Raw genomic sequence first — 21079 nt, forward strand, 5'->3', positions numbered from 1 at the left:
AAGGATAGAAGCTATCTTAGAAGCCTAGAAGCTATCTTCTAAGGAAAACTTAGAAAAAAAAGGTATTGAAAATGGAAGTCAGCTAAGAGGCTAGTATAATACATGAGCATAATCTAATGAGGACTCGGGCTCTAAAGGACGCCGGTGGGAAGAAAGGGGAACAACAAAATCAAGAAATGTACATCTAGACGGGAGAATGGTAGGGCTCCTAAGAGAAGAAAAGAGAATCCTAAGGAACTTTCCAGAAGTATAGGTAATATATAAATTCTAGTGAAAAAGAGAAAAGGAAAAGAAGGCAGTGGTTTTGAAGCTCCACATAGATACTCTAAAATGGAAGGGAAGTCCCACTCTACCTTCTTAGAAATCTGTAAGAATTTATTCCTCAACTAGGAATTAACTACTTTGATATTGTCAAGTACTAAGCTTCCCCTCCTCCCACGAAGTTCACCTAAAGAAGGATGGGAAACATAAAGGAGGTGCAGGCTAATCTTCAGTATTACCAGTCATCCACCTTGGTCCAAATCCAGTATGGTGACAGTGCACGGAAGCACCTTCTGTGCTCCCATCTACTAAAGCGCTCAAATCAATTAAGTAACCTTAATGATGCAGCGAAGCAGCCTACCTCTTAATTCGTTTGTTTCAGTAGTGAACACAGTCATTAACTTTGTGTTTCACTGAGGTGTACTTATAATATCAACATAAGAGAACAGAGTTTAGAATCTTAAATTCATTAAATTTGAAAACAATCTGATTTATCAACTCACTGCCCATTCTAAAACAAATTTAGTAAAAAAACAAATAACTGATGAAACGTGTGATTTCATATTCCCAGTTTGATTATATACCTACTCTTATTGATCAAATTTATTTTGTGTCTAGAACGAAAAGTGCTATACTTACCGATGGATCCCTAAAATTATAGCCATAAGAAACCTATACTAAAATAAGATTCTCAAGAAAACAGAATCCTACATTGAAATAACCTTTTACTTTGAAGTCCCAGCTTACCATGATCACTAAATAGAAGTTGCTTCCACTTTTGCCTCTCTGCCTCCGACGCTTTGAATCCTAGTACAGATTTTAATTCTTGGAGTACCCGCTTGGACTCTTCATGCTCACGCTTCTCTCTCTCTCTGTCCTCTTGAGACAAGTAATAAAAATCATCCTTTCTGAAATCACTGTCCATATCTATATCATCTACATAAGCTTCTAATTCCTAAAAATGAATAAAAGAAAAAGCACTTTACTTCGAGCAGACAATTTCCTAGTAGTATTATTCATTGACTTGTACCTATCCATCACCAAGATTTAAAAAGGAGGGCTGTTAGCACAGGTCATTGAAGCACAGTTGGGCAAACAAAGCAAATATATACAGAAATCGAAATCTTAAAAAAACTTCACAGTTGATACTAAAAAGGGTTTTGGATAAGGAAGTTTAATAACATCAATCATTATTTTCCTACTGGGATACCATTCTGTAGACTAGTCAAAATTAGTTATTCGCTCTGTAAAAAACCAATCAAAATTGGCAGGGCTGGTGGTTTGGGAAGGTGGTCAGGCATGTTAGTCTTCTTGTGGTAGACGTTTCTGGCTTCCCAGGAAGTATGAACACTGTTCCTCGGATTAAGGACCACCTCATCTATGGCTCTCCCTATCACCAAGGCAGAGGGCAGGATCCTTGCTAACCCAGCCTCCCTCGCAGTTACGGTTCAGGCAAATGACTTGGGATGCTCTAATCGAGGTACCTGGATCAAATCTGATTCAGAAGTTTGTTATACAAGAAGTAGACATCTTGAGGAACGCATTCTGGTAAGGATGGTGACAGGTCAAGTTTCCAGAGGCAGAGGTTCTGAAGGTAGCATTGATGGAGCAAGTGGCAATGTCTGAGCCCAGTGAATTGGCAGTGACGTTGCCACTGGAACAGTTCTTTTGAGTGATTGGAGCTCTTTCCCCAGCTTGGTTCAAGCCTGATTATCTGGCTGTCTGAAATACTCTGTCAGCTATCTAACATTCTTTAAAAAATTTTCTTGTTTGTTAAACTAAGTAAGGTTGGTCTTCCTTTGCAATTAAAAATACTGAATAGGCTATGTGACCTCAGGAAAAGAAGTTTTCCTTAGGATGAACAAAATAATCTTTGTTAATATCTAATACAATCATTAAAAAATTGTTTTTGAAAGTGAGGTATAACATACATTCAGTGAAATGCACAAGATAAGTGTACAAGATTTTTACATATGTATACATGCTGGTAATCACCGGTCAGATCAAGATAAAAACATTTCCAGCATCCGAGAAGGTACGTTTGCTATGGCAATTAACTTTTAATGTGTTGAATCACTTTTAAATGTCTAATAAATGGACAATTAGATCTAAATAACAAGAAAATCTGCTGGTAGATTCAATGGATTAAAAGTCAAGGCACTAAGAACTAACAATTTGATATATATTCAATACACTACCTTGTGATTTTGAAGCTCATTAGAAATATACATTCAACACTTCTCAACAATTAACCATGTTACTTACAGAGAAAGGTAGGTAAGCTTTGGATATGAAACTCTTCTTTAGGGTAACAAAAAGCAGTTTGCACCCTTACCTGCTCCTCAGGGATTGGATCTTTGTCTGCAATGTGTAGCGTAGGCTGCAGCAAAGGTACTACAGTACAGCGTGGGTTTTCACATGCTATTTCAGGCTTGCCTTAAAAAGAAACAGACCACACAAAAAGGAGTGAATATCTAATTAACAACCAAGATACAGAACAGTCCATCACCTTAAAACGTTTGTTTATGTTGCCTCTTTATACCCTATTCCTCCCCCCATATTCAACTCCTACTAACCACTGATGTTTTCTGTTCCTATTAAATTTTACTCTTTTAAGAATGACATATAACGGGAATCATACAGTAAGTATGTAGTGATTAAAGTCTGGTTTCTTTCGATTAACATAGTACTTTAGAGATTCCTCCATCTTATTGATACATCAGTACTTTATTTCTTACGAAAGACAAAACTAGAGAATAAAGAGCATGAAAACTAAATGCCATGTGTGATCTGGATCTGGACATTAAAAAATATTATTGGATCAATCAGAGAAATTAGAATGGGGTCTGTGGATTAGACAGCAATATGGTACTCCTGATTTTGATGGTATACTGTGGGTATGTAGGGGAATGTCCAGGTTTTTTTAAAAACAAGCAAACAGAAGTATTTACAGGTAATGGGATTTCATGTCTGTAGCTTACTCTCAAATGGTTCAAAATAGTACCACCAAAGGAATTTATAGACAGATACACAGAGAGAGAAGGCAAATATGGTAGAATGTCAACAACTGGGGACTCTGGATGAAGGGTACTTCTAACTACTCTTGCGATATTCCTGTAATTTTGAAATAACAACAAAACAAAATATGGTTAACTAAAGCACTTGCTTAAAAAATTCAACATTTAAAGTTGTGTAGCCATGGCCACTATGAGTGTTTTAGTGAGAAAAGTTTGTAAATTATTTCTATCTTAATTCATACCATTATCACGTATGAGCAAACACCACATATACAGAGTAGAATTAAGAAATGGCTTATCCCCTACCCAATGATTTGGAGACAATTTGAACAATCATATTTAAGTGACTGACTAAAATTCAACATCTCAGAATATGCTAAGGGGTGGGGTGAGGGTATCTTTTAACACCCAGTGGTTTTCTGAGTGTTTCTATTTACAGAAAATGTACTCAGAAGCTCCAGACGGAAGTCATTTCAAAAAGTTTAACATGCACAAATATTTGTACCAAGTAAAAGTTACTTCAGATTTATCCTTTGGAGAAAAAAATCACTCACTATTTACATTTGAGATATAAAGAAATCTATTGGTAATATATGAGTAATTAGCATGTTAACATTTCGTTTGAAAAAAGTTAATGCTTTTACTACCTAAGGACTTAGCTTGTTTAAGACATTCAACAAAGTATTACATACCTCGCTGTAAACAAAACAATGACTAACAGAATGATAAAGCATTAATAAACATCTTTGGCAGCACTACAATTTCTGTACATAAATCTGATTAACCTCATCATAAAGGTCCATGGGATGAACATGGTAGTGGTCTATGGCACAAGTTTAAAAATTGATATATCAAACATTTACAGTGAAATTAGTAAAAACAAGTATAAAATCTGGGTCAATGAAAGCAGTGTTGCGGAAAATTTCAAGATTGCCTTTTTACCTAGCAGTACAAGGCACTCCGACGTTACCATTAAGTAATGGCACTTAGACATTGTAGACCCCTAAAAACAAATATGCAATGCCACCTCTTTGTACACTCTTTGATAGCAATTGTACACTATTTTGGAATGACTGAAGTATTTTACTTAAAAGCAAAACTCCATTTCTGGCTCCTGAACATCAAACTCATTATTACTCTAACTGGAAAAGAGATTCTGGAAATTCTATAAATAAATACTACTATTAAAATCTAATAGTATAATCTAATATCCCTTCATTTAAGTTTTTAAAAAATGAGGTACATGTGCCTATTTTGGCAGCATGTAGCCTAAAAGTGGAACAATACAGAGATTAGCATGGCTCCTGTGCCAGGATGACATGCAAATTCATGAAGCATTCCATATTTAAAATTAATAAAAATAACAATGATATGATTCAGGAAATTTTCATATCATATTCATTTTCTATTAACAGAATAAAAGCCAAGACTATATTCAATGTCAATGTGTACATTTAAGTTCAACTTTTTCTTTAGTAAACTAAGGAATTTTGTCAAGTCAGTTTCATGAGGACAAGAAGTACACCTAATAAAATCCTACGAGAGGGAACAAGCATGTCTGATAAGAGTATACAAAAGACCGGAAGGGTGATGTGGCTGAGGCTTCGCCAGCCTCACTATGTCTGCCATTTTCAATTTTCAGAGTCTGTTGACTGTAACCTTGCTGCTTATATGTACCTGTGCTTATATCCGATCCTTGGCACCCAGCCTCCCGGACAGAAATAAAACTGGATTATGGGGTATATTTTGGAAGTGTGCCAGAATTGGTGAACGGCAGAGTCCTTATGTGGCAGTATGCTGTATAGTGATGGCCTTCAGCATCCACTTCGTTCAGTAGCTTGGAAAAATGTCCGAATTTAATGGCCATCAGATTTCAGTATGAAAACGGGAATATCTTCAGAAAATGATGGAAAGAATGGTTAACCCTTTTATCTCTGAACATTGGACGAGATAAATTTCCAGCTGCTGTTCTTTGTTTTTGTTATTGGACCAATGTTCTATATAAATAATTAGGATGTAACCATTTAATAATCAAAGAGTTTGTAACAATCTCAGTACTGTTACTACAATATTACATTCTGCAAATGTCATTCTGTCATGTCAGCTGCCTGTTTTTAGTGAGGTGTCTATAAGGCACATAGCAGAAAACAAAATTGGTAAATTATTCGAGTTCTTTTCACTGTGAATTGGAAATGATATATCTTTATAGAATGAGACCTTATATTGGACTAGCTTTTTATTGGAAAAAAGGTTCAATTTGTGTTGGTAAGGATTGCATTCATATTTAATAATGCACGCTTTTCCTTTGGCCACACCATTTTGAGCATTAACCAAAGTACCTCTACTCTTAGCAAACTCTAGTTTATTACAGGTATTTAAACTATTTAAAATAAGCCTATGCAATTCTTAAGAAAGAAGATAAATGAGATGTGATTTAAGAGTGATATTGGGAAAATGTTCATATTTAGCATAAAAGAGCTTAGAATAGCTGCTGGTTGTTGTAGCCACTGCAACCTCTCTGGTTAAGTATATATAAATGTCGTAAGCATAAATTTGACCAACTAACTGTCATTGTCTAAATAAAACTGCATTCTTAGAATGAAAAGAGCAAAATAGAACAAAAAAATGTATACAAAAGAAATCTCATAAGTACTTTTCTTACCTGTATTTCTTCGTAGCAGTTTGTCCACCTGAGAAATGGCCTCTTCCCAGCAATTGTTGCTTGCTTGAACATGGGGCTGAATTAACTTTAATTTCTGTTCCAGGACTTGATAAGCTTCTGACACTAGTTCTTGGGTTTCTTTAGTACAAACAAGCTTTTCAAGTTCATCTTCAAGAATTATTACCCTGAGTAATAAATAAAAACAGTGTTATCATAGAGGTTTCTAAAATACAAAATGGAAATTTTTTAAGTTGCAAGGCTTATTTAAGAAAAGTTTACAAGACAAAAAAAGTTTTGGAGATGGAAGGTGGTGATGATTGTACAACACACACACACACACACACACACACTCTTAATGCCACTGAATTGTATACTTAAAAATGTTAAATAGTGAATTTTTTGTTATGTATATTTTACCACAATTTGAAAAGCTTATAAACAATATCCTAAATTTAGTCAACAAATATTTCTTGCATACATACTAGGCATTTTATGAATTGAAAGATAAACTTGTCTCCTACTTATAAGAAACTTATAACTGAATCAAGGAAATTATACATACAGAGGGTGCCAAAAAAAAAATGTATACACATTTTAAGAAAGGAAAAAACTGTATTAAAATTGTAATAATATATACCAATAACAAAAGATGAACACAAGTCATGTATAGACATTTTTTGGCACCCCTGCTATATAAATATAATACAATATTATAAAAAGTTATAACTAACATTATATTTCCATTTTACAGATGAGGAATTCAGCCCAGAGAGCTGAAGGAACTTGCCCAGAGTCATACGGCTGGTAAGCTATAAAGTGGGTTAAACCCAGGCACAAAAGTATAAATACCAGAGAGATAAAGACAGTGTTATAAGAATTCAGAAGAGGGGGAATTTACTACCAACAATGGGTACAGACGGAATCACTAAGGAAGAGATATATTTTTGAGGTACCACTGGAGGGTGGATAAAATTTCAGCATGTAGAAAAGACGAGGAAGGTTGTTCTAGATGGAACATGGGAAAGCCAATTTATACAGTTCGGCTTGAAGCAAAAGAGCGAGAAATAAATGACAGAAAAGCAGACTGCAATCAGGTCACAGCAAACTCTTCCTACAGAATGTTTTGTATAGACTTTGTATAGTCTAAGCTGCTATGAAACCAGTGCAGATTTACCTCCCTTTAAGTGAGAAAGCAAACATATGCCTCAGAAACAATCTAGCAGTGAGCACTCTGGAGGCGGGAAGAACAGTTAAAGGGTTAATGCCCTAGTTAGGCCAGAGAGAGTGGGAACAGCAAAGGGGCCAAGCTAGGCAGAGGAGAGAAACGCAAAACAATTTTTTAGATAACACTTTTAAAAGTTGTGTGTGGCAGTGCTCTAGAGCAAATCAGATATAATGGTTAGCGACTGGTATACTCCCTAGTTAAGGTATTTTAAAAGGTGATGTTTAGTATATTTCATTTTGGAACAGGAAACATCTCATCATAATCCACAATCCCTGCCCAAGGCACAAAGCTCCTCTTTTTCATTTTCATGTCCATCCAGTGTAGCCCTCTCCCTTGTCTGAGCCATCTTCCCTCATTCTAATGTATTCCAATTATGCTCTGGACATTTCTTATTCTATTGCCAAAAATTAATTCTTTAGAAATTCTGGCTTTGCCTAACAAACTGTGCCACTAGAATCTGGTTCATCATCATTTCTGATGATGATCCAACCTTTGCCACCCACTCAAGTAGAGACTGCCTTACCTCCCACATTCTTGTGGGCAACAGGGCCGAGTCAGATTAGCATTCACCTGCTTTCTTAGAATAGCAGCTACTGAGCACTGGAACATCCTTGCCTCATAGTTTCTTAATTTTTCCCTTTGCCCTCACCTTTATACCAGCCTTATATACCTATGTCAGAGCTTGAATTGATGGGCAAAAACTTGTATCTTCTTAAAATGTCTTTATGACCTTAATTTCCTATCCTTGCACAACACATCCTTCTTCACTCCAGTAAACTACTAGCCTTTTGGTTTTACTGAGATTTCAAGTCCTTTGGACCCATTTTTTTTTTTTAATCTTACAAAATTGTTGCCCTCTCCCTTCCACTTCTCGCCTGGCATCCAGCATCAAGTAGATAAACTACAGTCTTATCAACTCATTAAATTCCTATGACCTACCTGATTACAAGCACAGCAAGAACCCAATTATTAGATCCAGTCCTCCACTACGAGTATCTGTTACAGGAAAATCTCACTGGAATGACTGGACGTTATATTTTACCAAGGCAGAGTACCAACAGTATAATGCAAAGTAGAAGATCAACAGTATAAACAATGGACCTTACATTTTACTATTCAACTTGGGCCAAAAATCTTGTCCTATGTTACAGAAAAAAGTCCAGATCTGCTATAACTTATTTAGAAAAATAGCAATATATTATTCTTCAACTATGTATAATAATACCTCTTAGAATTTACTGTTCCAATGCTGGCAGATGTTTCTCTTAGATTGCAGGTTCCAGTTTAAGCACCCTACTTAAAGAGAGTTAGAACAAGCTCATTCTTCATACATTTCTCCATTGCAGCTTGCAAATAGAATAAACATCTGCTTTTGTCCTATCTGCCTAGGTTTTCTGTTGAGATCAGGAAAAGTAAAAACTATAAATAACTCCCCCAAATTATAGTTCTTACAAATTATTTCTCTGCTACATTCGTAGCTATAAACCATCCTTCACTCTGCATGCCTGTTTTGCTGCTTCTTTCTAGCTAGGACACAAGCCAACAACCACAATGGCACAAGAATGAAGCTTGCTAATCATGGGGGCATTTCCTTACATGGCTTCTGAACTTACTCATTCAGTAATGCTTTCAGATGGAGCTGCAAGCTGCGTACTGCTGTGTGAACGTTATTCAGCTCTCTTGACTTCTGTTGCGTTTTGGATAAACGCTGGGGTACTGACTGGTGCTGAGTTTCAAAGTACCGATAGAACTCATAGCTGCGCTTAAGCTCTTCCAAGCAGGCAGCATGAGCATGAGGCAGACCCTGAGTCACATCAGATAAAATACGGTGAGGCAGAAGTGCTGGAGTAAGTAAGGGTCCGGGAGGTGCATTCACTGTAGAAAGTAATAGGGCTAACCGTCGGAAGAACTCTGAACTCTGTGCCACCCAGAGTTGGAACAAAACCTAAAAAAAAAAAAGAAAAAAGAAAAAAGGACTAGATCAATGAAAAATATTGGCCAACAGTAATTTAACTTCTGGTTTATATTTTCCACCTTATCCTAAGTAATGAATACAGCTGAGCTTGAACTAGCTCTAAGATTAGCCACACATTTTATATCCAATTATGTAGTCAGGGCACATGGGAACTTCTGATCCCAACATAGCAGGAAATACCAGTATATGATTTAGTACAGATCTACCCTAGCAAGGAAGTGTTGATGGAATGAGACACTCTATTAGGAGTGAATGTGGATGAATTATTTAAAAATGAACCCAGAGGAGAAGACAGTAGGAATATGGACCTATGTAAGTCCAAAGAAATGAGTTATTGATGGATCAAGAAAAAGCATAAAAATCAGTTCCAGAGTGTTCATACCTCGAGATGTCTGGCACGAGAAACTACAAAACCCATTCCTGAGACACACCCTGAATCCAGGCAGCAAAGCATTTTCCAGATACAGTCCTGTTCAAGAGGACAGTATCTTCGAGGGACTGGTGCCTTGGGGAGGTGTCCCCCCCACCTTGCCTGGCCTCATCCTTGTATTTAATTAAACAAGGCCTTTTCTAACCGCCCCCCCCCCAAGGACAATATCTTCACAGCAAACACACACACACGAGGACACAATCTAATATGAACAGGAGTTAGCAGACAACAAAGAAGACTGAACCAAATTAGATTCCAGTTTTTCATAACCAGGAAAATGGACATTATTTAGACTGTTTTAGTAAATGAATTTTAAAATTATGCAAATAATGAATTAATTTAATGTAAACTTATTTTACCATTGAGGTACGTTTTAAAAATGAGCAAGGCCAAACTTCCAAACTGCTAAAGACATACTTATTTAGGAATTCTTGAATATTAAACAAGCTTACCTCATAAATCTTAAATTTTGTGACGACAATGATTTTATTTATTCTTTTATTTGTTCATTCAACAGATATTTCTTGAGTACCTATGATGTGCCAGGCACAATTCTAGGTGCTGATAATACAGTAGTGGAAAAAACAAAAAACAAAACAAAACCCCAACCTGGGGATATATTAAGTAGAGGGGTAATAGATAATAACAAGAAAAAGACAGTTTCTTGTCTGATGGACTATGGGGAAAAGTACAGCAGAGAAGAGGAATAGCGAGTATGTGTTTATGTGTGTATGCATGGGGCAGGGAGGATGGCGTGGCCAGGAAGTCTCTAAAAGAACTGTCATCTGAAAGAATTGAGCCAGGAGACTATCATCAGGGGAGAGCCGTCAAGGGAGCTGGAGCTTCAATTGCAAAGTTTTGTAGTAGGAGTGTATCTGCCACATCTGAGGAACAAGAAGGTCCATGTGGTTGACAGTAAGCAAGGGCGTGGGGGAGGTGTCGTAAGTGGTGAAGTCACCGAAGTACCTCTGGCTTTTCCTCTAAGAGCAGTGGGAGCCACTGAAGGGTTCTGCGCTGCAGGTATAAGATCTGAGTTGTGCTTTACCGGGCTCATTCTGGCTGCTGTGTTGAGATGACAGGGAGGTGAGAGTAGAAGTGAAGAACAGTTAGGTTACTGTAATAACCCAGGTGGAAGTCAACGGTAGCTTGGACCACAGGGGTTAGTGGTAAGAGATGAGTAGTAGTCAGACTGGATATATTGTCAAAGTAGTAGAACCGAGAATCTCTTGAAGGATTTTTTAATGAGAGAAAAAGTGTTATCAAGGATGATTCCAGAGTTTTGGGCCACAGCAATCAAAAGAATCATGTTGGCATAGCTATTGCCACTTTAAAAAAGATGAATTTATTATTTAATCACTACCCCATTACCCAATCAAACCTAAACTCAAAAATACACATTTTTGTTTGTTTGTTCTTTTGATAGAGAAGCTGCTCTAGATTAGGGGGTAACATCATTTATGGGCAAATAGGAAACTTTGATGTAAAGCATTTTTACAAAATGTGGACTTACTTTGTTTAAGCAGGAAATATATTACTTTATAATAATTTTAAAAACTAGTTAAAATTTTAAACAAAGAAAAAAGAGGAATAAGGACTCTGTCCTAAATATTTTATATATGTCTTCTCAGGATAGTTGCTCTCCTAAGTTTGCCTGAAGGAAGATACAGGAACAATAAAAAATAAGTCCAAAATGTATTTTCTTTATGGGACAATGAAGATTATAAAGGAAAACAAAAGGCTCTGATTTATTTGTAAACCATCTTTCTCTACATTAAAAAAATATATTTAATTAATGTCACTCATTTGAGAATTTTCTTTTAAAATTTAACTTACAAAATCCGTTTTGAAATTCTTCTTCTGAGTACAATAGCAAATGTACAAGGGGGCAAACCACAGTTTTGGGATATTACAGGGGTTTTCAGCAGTTTAGAAACTACAGATCTCAAGGCTTCTTTCAAAAGGGTGACATTCCTGGTAACAATGCAACACAATCATCAAGTTTGATTACAGATTAGCTATATGTCAAAATAAAGCAAAAAATCAAAATACTCAAGTTAGTCTGATTTGTAAAACAACATGGGTAAGCAGAGGATCCAGCTACAACCAGCAGCAGGGGTGGGGAGAAAACAGAACAAGCCTCACATTTTAGAGTGGGTCACATAAGATACATTTTAAAAAATCTGCTAACTTTTATTATCACTTGCTCTGTCCCAGGCATTGGACTAGCAAATATTTAATCCTTTGGAGGTAAGCATTATAATTATCCCACTTTTATAGACACAGAAACAATGATTTGCTTGAGACCCCATCAGCAGTTAAGTGATGGAGCTGGAGTCAAACCTGCAAAGTCTGACTCCAGGGGCTTTACTTTCTCTCTTTGCTGCCTATATTTAAGCAGAAAATAAAATTCAGGATCTAACAAGCTTTTAAAAACAGTATATCAAAAGCATAAAGAAATAGGGAAATCACTGAAAAATCTTGATGAGTAAACAAAAAATAATTTTAAAGGGAAATGAAGAAATTGGACCATAATTTTCTCCAGATCCTTCTTCAAGAATAATAGCTATTAACCACTTTTGGTACTCATTATACGACAAGCCCTGCTGTAGGTATTTTGTATGTCTTCTCATTTAATCTAACACCTTGCAGGGCAGGTATGGTAACCCCTTTTTACAGATGAGGTAAGTTCAAAGAATAACTTATTCAAGGTCAAATGGCTAGTCAGTGTCAGGGCTAAAAATTAAAGCCTAGTTCTGCTCAATTCCAAAGTCCCTGCTTTTTCTTCATGAAGAATCTCTCAAATTGTCCTTTGAAAATAACTTTTCCCATTACAGAGTAAAGCATGGTCATGGTATTGAATTTGGAAGTAAATGGAATTACTTATCTATACTGCTACCACTCTAAAGAGTAGCTATCAGTATCTTGGTATTTTCTCCCAGTCTTTTTTTCAAAACAGAATTGTGGCTATACTGTGTATGCATTTATGTATCCTGATTGTATCCTGATTGTTTCACTGCTGTTAACAGACATTTCTCCAAGTATTTATAAAATCTTCACAAGCAAGTTGTACGGTAGCTGCCACACAATGGTTCACCATGTGGATTTACCATAATTCATCAACCATGCCTTTACTGCTGTACATTAGGCTGTGTTCTATTTTTCATTGTGAACAAAGATAATAAGCAACCCGATACATAAAGCTTTACTATATTTGGAGTCATTGCCTTAAGAAGGATTTGCAGAAGTGGAATTACTGATTCAAAGCATGTATCATTTTTAAGGTTCTTTGTTAAACTGCATTCTGCAACAATTTAGGGAACCCAGGAAACCTATAAGAAAATAATTGCAGCTTAGGCAAGAGATGATGGCAGCTAGGACCAGGATGGTAGCAAAGGACATGGAAAAAAAGTAAATGAGTTTAAAATGTATTTTGAAGGTAGAACGGATACAAAAATCTGACAGACTGGATGTGAGGGGGAAAAACAGGGATAAGATGGATGGATGGTACCTAGGTTTCTAGCTTAAGAAGTTGTGTGTTGCCATTTATTGAGATGGGTTAGAATGAGGGTAAGAAGAAGCCAAGGCAAATTTCAAGTAATAGGAAAGAAAAATAAACAAATAAGAGAATCAAAACATTTATGTGGATCTGAAAAATTTAAAGACATTGCAGTTTATACAGTCTCAAAACAAAATGGATCTTGATAAATATGCTGTCAAATACACTTGTACTGATTTTCATGGTATCAAGTGAAGTTTTAAAGACTAGAAACAAATATCTAAGTGCAGTTTGCTAAATACTGAAAAGAAATTTAAAGATATCAAAAATACTACTGGAATCTTAGTGCACACACTTGTTTTTATAATATGCTCTAACTTTTGTTTTTGTTTTATTTTTTTCCTGCTACTAATTCCAAAAGTTTACTAAATGAATGTACCATAAATCATCACCAATCTCATTATTACTGACCTTTTATTTGCTGCCGGTAGTATCATGAGCATATTTTGAGTATGAGTATATCTTTGGTTACTTGCTGAGATGGATCTGTAAGCTTAAAATTGCTGCAGTAAAGGGTACACAACTTTGTGAAAACTGACTGGTATTCACTGTTCAAGTGAAGCAGTTTATATTTTCACTAGTGTGTGAGGTCTCTCTGAATCTTCATTGATAATAGTATCCACTTTCAATATCCTTGGCGAAATGTTTACTTATTATTTTTATTTGCATTTCTTTTATTACTAACAAGTTTGAAAGTTTTATCATATTCATTGGCCATTCCTATTCTTTTGTGAACTGGCAGTTCACACATCTGACCTATCTTCTGTAGGTTTTACATACCTTAGTGCTCTTTATATAGAAAGAATTCAAATGCTTTGTTATAAATGATTGCATATTTTCCTGAGCCTGTTTACATTTAAAGTATGTAGCACTTGAAGTTTAGAAGTTTAATTCTTATGTAAGTCAAATATATTCTTTTATGTGGCTATTAATGTATGAAAAAATTCTTGTTCTAAACAAGAATTTTAAAGTTTTTCCAAGGGAAGATGTAGATCTTACAAGTTCTTCACCCATGTTTGTTGAAACCTGGCTAGTAAATAAAATCACTCATATTAGCTTCCTGTTAGAGTAAACTCACTTATCTCTAAACTCTAAGAATTTTAAGTATTTTAATATCAAACTGTAAGTATCTTCTTATCCAATCTTTATGATGCTCTCTGCTTTTAAAGGCAGCTTCACAAACATCAGTAAGGCTATCACAGTGATGGAAGTCACCAAACAATGGCAGGTGAATTTACGGTGTACCGTTTATGGTCAGAAAGTACAGGCACAATCCAAGTCCATGTACCTTCTCTTAGCCCTTCCTTCCCTTCCACAACTGGCTTACCTTCAGTGCAGGCAGGCTGAAGCCATCGGTCAGGTTATGCGCTTCCTCTTCGGAAATCTGCTCTTCACTAAGTCCGAGCCCCAGCTCCTTAAAAGGCACCACACAGATGTAGTTGGTTACATTGTCACTCTCAGAGTTCAGGGGGTAGGTTAAATTAGGTTAAGGCAATCAACAAAGCCTCTGCATTGAAGCATAATGGGTATAGTAAAACTGGCCAAAGTTGTCTTTTCTAATCTTTATTCTGAATTTTGACTAGAGGAGATTGACATTACTTTAAAAGAAACTAACCTTAAAATCCAATATATTAACAGACTCAGATATTTTACAAATACTTGTCAATAAAATATTTTTATGTCTAAACAATGAAAACTTCAGTTTTTCACAAGTGCTAAAGGGCCAATTTAGTTACTTTTCACAACTATCTTTTGAAACTGTATTGTGCGCTTTATTGTTTCCTGGCTCAGCCCTTACCACCCTGCAGTATGTACTTCGCTTTTCCACCCAACCTGCATACTGCAGGGCATCATTAGCGGGCCATCATCTGAAAATACAGAACCACTGATATAAGTAACAGCCTGCTCTATCTAGGTTGTTTGCCCTAGATAAACCCAGTTCTGTTTGACCCAGTTCTGTTTCTTATTTCCTCTTCCTCATGGGCCACTATCAATATTACAATGTGATTCCCCCCCTTTAATTGTTTGTTTTTTTAAAGAATTATGTCCATATAATTCTTGATATTCAACTATTCTTAGATTTCTACCATATTCCTATTTGGTCATGTTATAATAATCTTTTGATATAGTGTCAGATTGAATCTATAAATATTCTGTTTAAATATTTTGTATCTCCACTTATGAGACTGGTCTATAGTTTTTATTGTTTGTAATACACATCATGTTTTGGTATTGAGATTATATAGTATCATCATAAATAAAAGATGTAGAGGAGGTTTTCTAACCTTTTCTATGGTCTGAAATAGTGTTTCCAAAAAAACTATAAAACCATTTGGACCTGGTAGTTACATTTTTTTATTCATTTAATTTTTGAATAAGTAATATACTCACAGGATTAAAAATTCATAAGGTATTATGGAATACAGTAAAAACTGCTTCCTACCCCTGTCCCTTAGCCACCTAGTTCCTCTACCTAAAGGCAAAAGCCACCCGTTCCCAGTATCTTCTGTATCCTTCAGATAGTTTATGTATACATACATAAAAGCAAGTATAAACATAAATGTGTATGTATATGGGGTTTTACATATACATTATATTTACCCCATATACATACACATTTATGTTTGTACTATATATATATATATATATAGACACATACACATTTATCCCCTCATACACACTTATACACAATCCTGGCTACACACAAATGGAAGGGTAGTATATAAGGTAGTATAAATACTGCTCTCTGCACTTGGCTTTGTTTTTCATTTAATGATATAACTTGGAGATCATTCCACAGTAATGCATCAAGAACTTTATCATTTTTTTATAGATGCATATTTTCCCTTGTTTACATATAACCAGGTGCTTTCTTTTTTAAATGGAGTTTTTGGGTTTTTTTTTAAATCACATCTAAACCCTTCGGTTTTTTTAAATTCTTTCTAGGTCAGTTTTAGAGATTTATATTCTGATAAGAAATAATCCATCTCCCCCTACATTTTCTAAGTTGTATATACTATCCCCTTATAATTATTTAAATTTCTTCTACATCTATGGTTATAGGTCTGTTAGTACTAGTTTTATATGACACTCAGGCATGCGAGGGTTTATGTATCTTACCGGTCTTTTCAAAGAAATAGTTGGTGGATTCTTTCCAATTTTCGTTCCTTAAGGTTTCTCATATAGAGAATTTGACCTGGCCCCTGCCTACCTCTTCATCTCACCTCACTTCACCTCCCAGCTTACTGTGCTCCAGGCATGTTGGTGTCATTTCTATACTCCCATCATGCTGAATTCACTACTGCCACCAGATCTTTATACTGGCTGGTCCATCTAACAACTGAAACTCGATCTTGCTCCTCATTCAATGTCAGTTTAAATGTCAGCTCCTCAGAGAGGCCTACCCCTACCATTCAATCAAAGGCAGCAACTTACCAAGCCCTCTCTTTCCTATTCCCCTGGGGTTTTTTTTTTCTTTATAGCAAATATCTGAAAATCTTGTCTGTCCACTTTCTTTTCATTACCTCATCCACTAGAAGGCAAGCTCCATGAGAACACGGATGTTGTCTGTCTTGTTCATTGCTAGGTCCCCAGTGTCTAGATAAGTGACTGGCACAGGGAACTCATGCAACGTGAGGTCTCTGTTCGGCTACCCCTCTTTGTTCCCCGCCCCTCACTAAACGATAAGCTCCCTGCGGCAGGAAGCACGTCTATTAAGTTTCCCACTGTACGTCTAGTGAGCAGCATACTGCTTGGCACTGAGCTTGTACTCAGTAAATATTCACTGAATGAATAACTACTTGCAGTTCACATGCCACGCTGTCATATCTTTATTTCTTTCAATATCTTTGCTTCCTTCTACTTGTAATGCAGACTCTTATATCCTCAGGCCGACTCCTACTCATTCCTTGGGATAAATTCAGGTGTCACTTCACTGAAAGCCTTCTCTGAACCCACAGGCCAAGCAGACTGTCTTCCTATGTTGGAAGGCACACTGGGCACTCACACTATGTTATGAACACTGGCTTATGTATTGACTACACTTAAAAAATCCTTAGAAGTAAATAGTACAAAGTTTTCTCTCCGTCTTCATAGCCCGTAACAGGCAGGTATTTATTTAGGCCTGGGTGAACTAAATGGACCAATTCTTGACTAAAATTGAAATGTTTTCTCTCAATTTCCAAAGAGGTAGTATAGTATAGTAAATATACATATACATACATACATATATATATATAGAAAGAAAAGGTTTTAATAAGCCCTACAGTCAAGACACAATTTTACCTCTTACTAGTTGTATAACACTGAGCAAATCACAACAAATGGAGATTATATTTAGTTTTCTCATAAAGTGGAGATAAGAAAATTTAGCTGGAAAGGTTTATATAAGATAATGATAGAATATAAAGCACTCTATAAACTTTCAGCATTATGTAATATATTTTATTTTATTACAGGTGTAGTCTTTGTATTCCATTTACTCATAATTTATTTATGAATCTTAATTAAAATAAAGATCTTATATACTTTTATTTCCTGACTAACAAAACTAATTTTCTGATTTAGAAAATTTAAGTGGTCAATTTGTCATGTAGTCTTTGATAACTTATTATAAGCCAGACACTGTCTAAGCACTTTATGTGCACTAATCTATTTGATCTCAACAACAAAACGAATTAATTACTGCCGTTTTAAAAATGAATAAAGTGAGGGTTGGGGGGTGGGAGATGGGGGTAAGGGGGATCGAATATATGGTGATGGAAGGAGAACTGACTCTGGGTGGTGAACACACAATGTAATTTATAGATGATGTGATACAGAATTGCACACCTGAAATCTATGTAATTTTACTAACAATTGTCACCCCAATAAATTTAAAAAATAATAAAAATAAATAAATAAAAAAAATAAAAAAAATAAAAATAAAAATGAATAAAGTGAGATAGAAAGAGTTAAGAAACTTGCTTAAAGTTACCTACACAGTAACTGATACAGCCAAAATTTAAACATAGATCATCTGACTCAAGAGCCTCTATTTTTTGAAAGGGGAAGGATTTCCTGTTGCTAGTTTATTTCCATGTCATGACACAAATTTGCCACATTCAGTAATTGAAAGAAAAAGTCAGACTTAGCAAAGTCAAGTTCTTTTGACTTTATTTTTTGGACCAGTAAAGGGAGGGACTTCAAATTTTTTACTTGTTAAGCATGAGCCACATGAAAGCAAAAGAACTATCTTCCTGTCTGTTATTGTCATTCCCCATGGAATGCATTTCCAGTTTTAAAATAGAAGTGATAATGGAAATTAGCTTCAAAACAGGCAATCACAGTTCACAGTTAACTTTTACAGGATGCAACTATAATATCTATATTCAGGACTATGGAAATATTGCTTATTCTTGCATATTGACAAAAAAGGATATTTTTTCAGCATATACAGGGTTGCGAACCTTGCTGCTTGGAAGTTGGCTCTTACAGTTCTGTAGACAGCTTTCCGAAGACCGATGAGATGCTGACTGGGGTGCTGTCCAGCTTTATTAAGTGGGCAAGCAGCACTGACCCTGTCAAGCAAACTTGAAAAGTAAAATGTGATACAACTGTACAGGTGTCCTAAAGGTTTTGTTTCCTAAATCCACAATTCTATTAAACTTAGAAAAAAATTCCTTTTTCATGATTTTCATTAGAAAGTGATTATAAATATCCCAACTCATAAATAGCCATTCCTTTTTACATATATAGCCACCAGGAAAAAAAGCAAATGAAAAATTAAAATCTCAGAGAGTAAAGGCTTCCTCATATATGGGGAAATAAAGAATTTTAGCTGAAATATAGTAGAAATGTAGGAATATTTATGTAAGAAATTGCAACTTTTTTATATAGATTCTCTACTTGGTAAAATATACTAAAGTGGTACTACTTTACATTTATTTTTCAAAACCTGTATGTACAGTAAGTATGAAAGCTTTATAAACACTGTCACATTTCTTAATATGCGTTTACATATGTTCATCAGTCATATTTTTGGTCACTTCTACAGAACAATCAAAAACTGTACAGAAATGCATTCTGTACATTCATAAAAGTAGGGTAAAATGACTTACCCACCTGCTGCCACTGGCACTTACCTACTCAAAATGAAGTAGGGGACGCAGAAAGATAACAGGACCAGTGGCCAACAGGGGAATGCGAGTAGAAAGGCAAAGTAAGGGTTACTATGTAGTAGCGTAGCTACTCTCAAAACTGTTGAAGAGGAAGCACATTCCAAAAGATAAATGGGGAGTACCTATTTGTAACAATGACATATAATCAAACTACAAATGATTAAATATTACATAGTTATCAGATAATAGTTTTTTTTCACCTAAACAGTAACCTCTCCCAATAGCAAAACAAAATATTGGAATTTATAATTTTTACACTATAACCACAAATTTGTAAAACAAGACATCAAACTCAAAACTTTAAAAATGATAAGCCAATCTATTTTAAAATACATCCAGGCATTAAAAATCTATTGAAAAAACAATGGACAATGACTGAGAGGCTTATTTTAAAATAAGGGAATGAAGCAAAGAAAGGTTAAATTATTTGCTAGAGAGGACAAATTGAGGCAGAACGAAACAGCACTCACATTTTCAACATACGGCTATTGTGTGGACTCTATACTATTTACTAAATAAGTTTTAAAAACTAAAAATATTATGACTCAAGATTTATTATTCCTCATAATTTTTTTCCAATCAATTCTGTTAGATGACAAGTGAAGCACAATTTGTTCCAACATTTCTTCTGCCTATCTGCATCTGAACAGACAGAAGTCATAATCGAGGTAAATCATGTCTCTGCGGCCCACTTTAGCTCTTTATGCCTATTCATGCGTAAAAGCTGGACAATGATAAAAGGCACAGAATCCCCCAACATGCCTGAGCATTAACTGGACATGTAGCCACTTTACTTAACCAGTCAGTCCTCTCAATAAACTACTGTGCAAGTCAAGTATGAAATGCAGCTCTTTCTGATTCTTGGCTTGATTTTTAACTTTTAAAACTTGATATTCAAACAACTTAATATTTGCTAAGCTCTATCATCAAGAAGTGGACTTTAACTATAATGGAAGGACAAAAATTAAGAGACAGTGAGGACTGTTACATTTTCAATTGAGCAGAAAGAGAAGTAAGAAAATCTCTCCTGTGTCTCAGAATTGTTTAAATACTGTTCTGGAACACAACAGAGTGAAGAATGAAATGACTACTGGAGATTCTTCCACTTCCCTGTTTCATGAATTTTCAGATATAGCTTTTATGTTAAGACTGTTTCAGTAATATTCTAGAGCAGAGCACAGTGAAGGATATGATGACTACCAAAGAGTCTCTACTTCCCCTTTTCATGATTTTCCAGATACAACTAACTAAGAACAGTAATTACTCTTCACCATATACTTACTTTCTCCCACCTATAGATTTCAAAGGTTACGTAAGTTACATAAATTATTAAATACAGTAAAACTGTCATCTGTTAAGTGTTTAGCAGGCAGCTTTGCGCTGGAAACAGGCTTTAGCATCAGATGGAATGGATGTGAACATTTGCTCTTCCATTTATAATTGTATGCCTTTAGTTGTATGCAAAATTACCTAGGATAGTACATGGGACATAATTGGTGCTCAGTAAATATAACTTTCCCTTTATTAATAGAATAAATAGTCTATCTATTCTGTAGCTTGATACAATTACAGCTAAACTGGTGAATATTTAATTTCCCATTTGCATGATATTCTGAGAGTATCAATGCCATAATATCTAACATTTACCTAAAGAGTATTATTCGTATTGCGGTGATTACTTTCTAAGTTATATAAATATCTAATTACCATGTTGTACACCTGAAACTAATGTCAACTGTAATTGAAAAAGAAAAAGAAAAAATTTAAAAGAATAAAAAAAGTACTATTAATACAT

General features: G+C 35.3%; 2 protein-coding genes and 1 non-coding gene across 4 annotated transcripts in view; 2 read left to right on the forward strand and 1 right to left on the reverse strand.

The window, feature by feature from the left end:
- VEZT (vezatin, adherens junctions transmembrane protein) overlaps positions 1-21079 on the reverse strand; it is a 57884-nt gene that overhangs the window by 3057 nt on the left and 33748 nt on the right. For both annotated transcript variants that reach the window (XM_033116566.1, XM_033116567.1), the window contains exons 7-12: positions 18547-18696; positions 14454-14601; positions 8779-9110; positions 5941-6125; positions 2597-2697; positions 1009-1216 (exon numbers count right to left, since the gene is read on the reverse strand). In XM_033116566.1, the coding sequence (XP_032972457.1) occupies positions 1009-1216; positions 2597-2697; positions 5941-6125; positions 8779-9110; positions 14454-14601; positions 18547-18696 (1124 nt within the window). The remainder of the gene's footprint in view (positions 1-1008; positions 1217-2596; positions 2698-5940; positions 6126-8778; positions 9111-14453; positions 14602-18546; positions 18697-21079) is intronic.
- Positions 4524-4627, forward strand: LOC117029547 (U6 spliceosomal RNA). The gene has a single exon (XR_004424281.1). It is a non-coding gene; the product is annotated as a U6 spliceosomal RNA (small nuclear RNA).
- LOC117028233 (protein kish-A-like) lies at positions 4895-5148 on the forward strand. The gene has a single exon (XM_033116573.1). It carries the CDS (start codon positions 4897-4899, stop codon positions 5113-5115), a length of 219 nt encoding a protein of 72 aa, XP_032972464.1. The 5' UTR covers positions 4895-4896; the 3' UTR covers positions 5116-5148.

Source organism: Rhinolophus ferrumequinum, chromosome 10 (genome assembly GCF_004115265.2).
Source record: "Rhinolophus ferrumequinum isolate MPI-CBG mRhiFer1 chromosome 10, mRhiFer1_v1.p, whole genome shotgun sequence".
NCBI classification, from domain to species: Eukaryota; Metazoa; Chordata; class Mammalia; order Chiroptera; family Rhinolophidae; genus Rhinolophus; species Rhinolophus ferrumequinum.